Source organism: Opisthorchis viverrini, assembly GCF_000715545.1.
Source record: "Opisthorchis viverrini unplaced genomic scaffold opera_v5_61, whole genome shotgun sequence".
NCBI lineage: Eukaryota > Metazoa > Platyhelminthes > Trematoda > Opisthorchiida > Opisthorchiidae > Opisthorchis > Opisthorchis viverrini.
In genome coordinates this window covers 1873691-1879690 of record NW_008751717.1, presented here as the reverse complement: position 1 = coordinate 1879690, position 6000 = coordinate 1873691, and the positions used below count along the sequence as shown (strand labels likewise).

Below are 6000 nucleotides of genomic sequence, written 5' to 3'. Positions count from 1 at the left end.
CCCCCGAGGGTTTTGCCTGAGAATTTCTTGCTGAAGGGGCCAGTCAAAACGAGTGAACACGTGATATGGATCTCGTGGTTGAAACACGAGCGGAGCCCTATCCCGTATAAGTGCAAGTAAATCATATTTGTGACCAGACGCCTGTGGCCAAATGATTACTTGTTCAAACTACTAGCCGGGAGTTCGAGGGTTCGAGATCCCCTAATGGGGTTCTTTGGCTCTTCGGAGTGGAGCAGCTTCACCTAAAGGATAAATTCTCGATTGAAAATTTTCACCAGGTAGGTATTATGTTTGGAAAGGACGTCGAAAATCAGCTGTCAGCCACTCACAAGTATAAACAACTTAAGGAAGTATTTATGAGTAATTTCATGGATTGGTTTTTCGTACTCAATTTTAGCCAATCAATACTCTAGATCTGCCAGCTGGATTCCCTCATCTTTTCTCTATATCGATTTTGCTCTTACAATTAGCTCCTCGGTTTATTTGATTGGCCAGGTTTGCACTTAATCGACTTCCTGAGCGCTAAATTGATCTTGTGTGAGCAGCAAAGATTTCTTGATGCATTAGCAGACAGACTGGAAGGGGTGAATCCCCGAGAATCTTTGCGCATGATAAGGGATTCTGCTTTCCAATAAGTAATGCCTATTATAGATTGTTTGCGGAACAAACATTGTTTGTTCCTCAAAAGCTTTTAGTCGGTTTTCGGACATTCACGAATGAGCTACAGCTATTTGCCCAAAAAATCTCTGGCATCAATTTGTCTGTGCACTATTATGTCAGAACAAAGATGTTTAGTTTTGCCGCTTTGTTGAGTATTTAATGCTACTCAATTGATCTAAGGGAGACCAGACGACAGTGTTCACCAAATTTGGTTTGGAGTGGATATTTGGAAGGTCTGAGGGTCAGTCATCGACGGAACAATCTAGACTTCCGTTTTCTTAGGCAGCCTCAGGGAGGAAGACGTTCCTGTGCTTGTGGTATTCAACACTGCCTGGCTAAGTGAGTCCAAACCAGCATACGGTATTTTGCTACTGAAATAGATTTATTGTCTAACTAGGACTTCTTTCTCACTGTGTTCCGTGTAAAGCTTCTCCTGACTACATGACGCTGTACTCAACTGGAGAATCTCGCATCACTCACGGTATCGTGAACAGCGCAGGAGTCAGGGGATCAGACATTTTTCGTTCGACATCTAGCTATTGCTTTTGAGAATTTCATTCAGCTTCTTAACTGGACATTTTAATGTGGAAAATGATTTAGAGCGAGTCCATCAATATCGTTTGCGGGATATAGTGATTTCATTGGTGACTCAGAGTGGATGGGGTTCATATCAGCATCCATCGAGCGTACGTGAACTACTTTTTGGCCATGGTAAATCTGCACGGGATAAATGGTTGTCACAATTTGATCGATCAAGTTTTGGATCAAAAATAGCCTTACTTCTGCTTCACGCCCGTTTCAACCTTTATGTCCGGATAAGTTCAGATGATTAATTAACACTCTTTTTCATTGAGTGATCACCTCCTTCCGTGCAGCAGATTGCAATGTGTACCAATGAATTCTAAAAGTAAGCTAGAAAAACAGAACAGAGTTTGTGGAGATTTCGTCCTGTAGGTGCAACCAATTCATGCTGACAAGCCGATAAGGGCCGTATAGCTGTTTATCCCTTTTGGGAATCATATTCACTGCACATCTCACGAAACTCTAGAGAGTCTCGAACCTGCGACCTCCTGGCTAGTAGTTTGAATACCACTCGGCCGTAAACGGCTGGTCAGCAGTGCGATTAATCCGCACTTAGACGAGATTCACATCACGTCGTCACATGGGTAGACTGGCTTCTCGAATATCGACTTCTCAGATAGAAGTTTCACTCATCGATTGAAGTTTATCCCTTTACTGAGCTACTTATAGATTGTTGGTAGTGTGAGGAAAGGATATGAGTATAAAGCAGTTGAACAGTGCTTCTCGACTTTTCAAGCGTGAATTGGCTGCACTTACAGGACGTAATATCCATAAAAATTACAAAATACCCTCACGCTATAAACAGGAACAAAGATTTGTTGCCAGTGTTTCCTGTTTCACAAAATCTCTTAGCCCAGTCAACTGGTGGGCTCGGTCACCACCGACCGTTTGAAATTCGTAAAATTACATTTGATTCAGAGTGAGTCCACGAGGTCCGCAAACCTGAGATAAATCCATAAATTCACTTATATCTAAAACCGGAAGCAACTAACATATTATTTCAATCAAATCGTTTAAATTTTTTTTTAAAAATTTGCATGCTGATCCTCGTCAGTTTAGAATAACTAAGTAGCGAAAGCAATTCGTCAACAAACAGACCATTGCGTGACGTCAGGTTGGACTATCGAAGTTCGATTTTGTCGATTCCACCATCGATCTTTCATAAAAACAATGTTGGTTGTAAATTTCCGCAACCTAGTTCTATGAAAAAATTATAGTTTGAGTGAGAGCAATAGTTTTTTAGTAGGAATAAATTTATCATGCCACGGTTCCCAGTTTTCACGGTTTTCTGTCAAATCAAATGGCGTAGTGTAGGGGCAACGTCTGTTTGACTGGAATATTTTTTCGTATTCACACTTTTGACACTGTCAAAAGATTGTATATCTTTGGTATGCGTTCACCAAATGTTTGTCCGTTATTCACTTGCTTCGTATTTCCTCGCCCTACTTCTCCCAACGTTTGAACTCGTGCGTTGACAAATCCCTGTCGTTTGATTTGACTCGAAAACGGACACCGTAGCTACATATCCTGACATTCGACAGCGCTTGTCCAAACAGGAAGAGGCAGAACTACGTGCGATTGATATGGAAAAAAGGCAAGTGTAATAAACTGTGTTGTTCGATATCATTTCTCACTGTTTGCTGCCGAACGTAGTTGACTGCACCGGACATTTTCAACCTAAAAGAAAGGCTACGATATCAGTTTCTCGTGTTCGACCAATCTGAATCGACACGCGATGTGCCTGGGAACCTTGCATCTGAAAATTACTCACTATTCTTTAGTTGGTTTTCCTATCCAGTCGGTCTGTAAAGCGAAGTCAACAAGTAATAAGTTGGATTTTTCAAAACTAAATACCGAGTTGCTAATTTGACTTCGAAGTATTGAATCCGGAGACTTTATCTAACACCAGCTAACCTGGATCATGATCATTCGTTTTTTTAAAAGCACAGGTTCTTTTTAAGATATGTGGAATTCCACACATCTGTACGGACAATGATTTGGCTTCCAAATACTGTGTGCGCTATTATAATGATTTCCAAGGAGGGCGGAACCGGTCGTCCGATGTCGAAGAGTTTAGAGCAAGTTTATGGAAGATGTTTTATGTCAACAAAACGTATTGCAGTATCTCGAATATTGTGACAACTGCATAAAGCAGTCTTTATGCAGCATATTCATTTGGGAAGTGTCATAAACGAGAAGTTCAGTGGAGTCTTCCGTTAATACTGACGTTATTTCCAAGTGAGCGTACTTCACCGATCTCAATGATTTTTCATCGAATTCTATTCGAAAAATTCTGTTCTAGCGAAACAATCTGTCTACTTTAGGCGGTCGTTTCTCTAAAAAAACTGCATTATGCACTGGGAAAACAGTATCCAGATATGAAGGCGTGTCTGGTATGTCCGTGTGTTTTCAATCTCTTATCGGTTGAGTATTGCTTGCATTTCTCAGGGTTTTAGATGAGCAACTGCATCAGTTAGAAGATATGGGTGAAAAGTGCAAGAGGATCAAAGGAACTATTCTCACACTCCGTCGGTAAGTTGTACTGGTAAACGTTGATAAAGTATGTGCTGGAAATAACTGCATTGGAAAGCTCTAGTTAGTTTAAAAGGGCACTTCGATTTTACTGGCTTCGTTTCAGTTTGAAGAGGCCTACATTTAAGTGAGCGGGTCTCATCTTGTGGACCGAGCTACCCAACCGACATGATATCTAATTCACATTCATTTTTACTAGGAGTTGTCAAGATCTAGAATAAAAATCTGCGGAGCAAGATGATCAGTTTCAGTTTGCTTGAACAAGTGCGCGTCTTTATTAGCCATTTGAGCCTCTGAAGACCTTTACACATTTAGAAGTCAATTTTGATTTCCTAAAACTTCATCACATGCCGTTTTGCGCCGTCAGTTCTCGAACTGTTTGTCTCATTTTTCTGAGTTGCTGTCTATTTTTACATGGACACACTCCAGGACATTCTCCATCTTCTGCGCTTGTTGTTTCATCACAAATGTGGAAGGTATGACTTGCACCGTTAGTTGACCATAGCCGGCGACCCCTGTTTGGGACAGTCAAAATGAAGTACGGTGAGCACAGAGCCAAAAAACAGTTTAATTAACCAAGTCATGAGCGGTGAGATTCATGTAATGAAGATAGGCATCTTGTGGGTTTTGTCGACCGGGTGACTGCTCACTCTTCCTCATTTGTTTCAATTTTCTGCAGCATTCTCAAACATTCGAGTTGTGGCCTCAGTGTTCCGTTCCATAATGCCACAAAAAAAAACGAAGCTCGCCAGGCAAAACTCCAAAATTTTCTATTTTGGTCACGTCTAACAGAAGGGTTGTGATGGAATCATTATCGGTTTTATCCCAACACAATGAGCCTAAAAATAAGCCGCTTTGATGAAACGACAGCGGGTTTAAAAAACCATATGTGATACTTCCGCTAGGGGTTATACTTAGAACCTAATGCTGCGCAGAACAGAAGTACATTCATCACTGGGGTCGAATTCTATGTAGAGTAAAGTCGTTCACAGACGGATTCACCTAGCACTCCCTTGTTAGTACCAATAAACTTCCGGTGTGTGACAATCATTTTAACGAGGGGTGGATAAGTACTGTTTTCTAGGTACCACAGATACAATAGAGCTTCAGGTCTGCGTTTCCCTTAAGAATGCGGTTAACCAATCCTGAAATCCGGGGAGCCATTACAGCCGAACCAGCTTTGTTGTGAACCACCAACATTGCTTACCTTTTGGGTGATTCGAAATCTAGACCTTCTGCAAACTTGTTGGAACACTCCCAATACCAGCCACAGGTGAAAGGAAGAAAGCCTCCGCTGCGGACTTGTTTATTAAAAACATCAACTGAGCAGTTACAGACTATTGGACAGGGAAGGAAAACTTTCGTATGCATTTTGCTTAGAACTTGAACTTGTCTTCCTGAACTTTCCTGGATATTTATTGACTGTTACTCAAATGCAAGCAAATGATACAAAGCGACTCCACAAATTCGGTAATAGATTTAACTTTTCAAGAGGCGCGAGGCGGATGTACTAGAAAACATAAAACTAATATCCCCCATGAGTAATATCCACCGTTACACAGGTACCTGATCACTACGGTGATCAACAGCACCTAATCTTAGACCATGCAACTAACTCCGAGCGATCAGATGGTGACTAGCTCATCAATTTATGAATCCTCAGAAGACGATTTTTGGACTCCACGTTCAATTTCTAAGAATAACCAACTGTGTACCCAGCAGGTGAGCTTGTAGCTAAAATTCACTAGGTACAACGAACAGACGCATAGTTTCGCTTCATTTCACAACAACATACTGATAACGTTACCATTATTGGCGGCGGAAATTGTGAAAAATATCCACGATCAGCGGAGAAATCGATCACCATGTCGTTTTTTCTGATCATTCACGGTCGATTTGTAATCAGACTTTGGTTAGCCAAATTTATAGATACATAGCGGACTGTATGGATGTATCCTGCAGCGCTAAAGTTTCTGTCCCATTTTTGACGAAGTAACAAAACATATCATCATGTCTAAATATTATGAACAAACAGCACTGCCAGCAAAACCAAGGGGTAGCCAACATTAATGTTTTTTGGATCTTGTCCTCAGCTCATTAAATGTTGATTGGTTAAACTGGAGGCAAATAATGAAATAAACAGCCAGGGCTATTAAGTCAAAAAGGGAAAATACAAACAAATAGATATCAGTGAAATTGAAACCTTACCTAATCCTCTAAAGAGCC

At 41.0% G+C, this 6000-nt stretch overlaps 1 protein-coding gene across 1 annotated transcript in view; it reads left to right on the top strand.

Moving 5' to 3' along the window:
* T265_13376 (hypothetical protein) overlaps positions 1-6000 on the top strand; it is a gene marked incomplete at both ends in the record, with an annotated part of 50653 nt that overhangs the window by 19262 nt on the left and 25391 nt on the right. The window contains 2 exons of the mRNA XM_009168610.1: positions 927-999; positions 3691-3774. Of these exons, the coding sequence (XP_009166874.1) occupies positions 927-999; positions 3691-3774 (157 nt within the window). The remainder of the gene's footprint in view (positions 1-926; positions 1000-3690; positions 3775-6000) is intronic.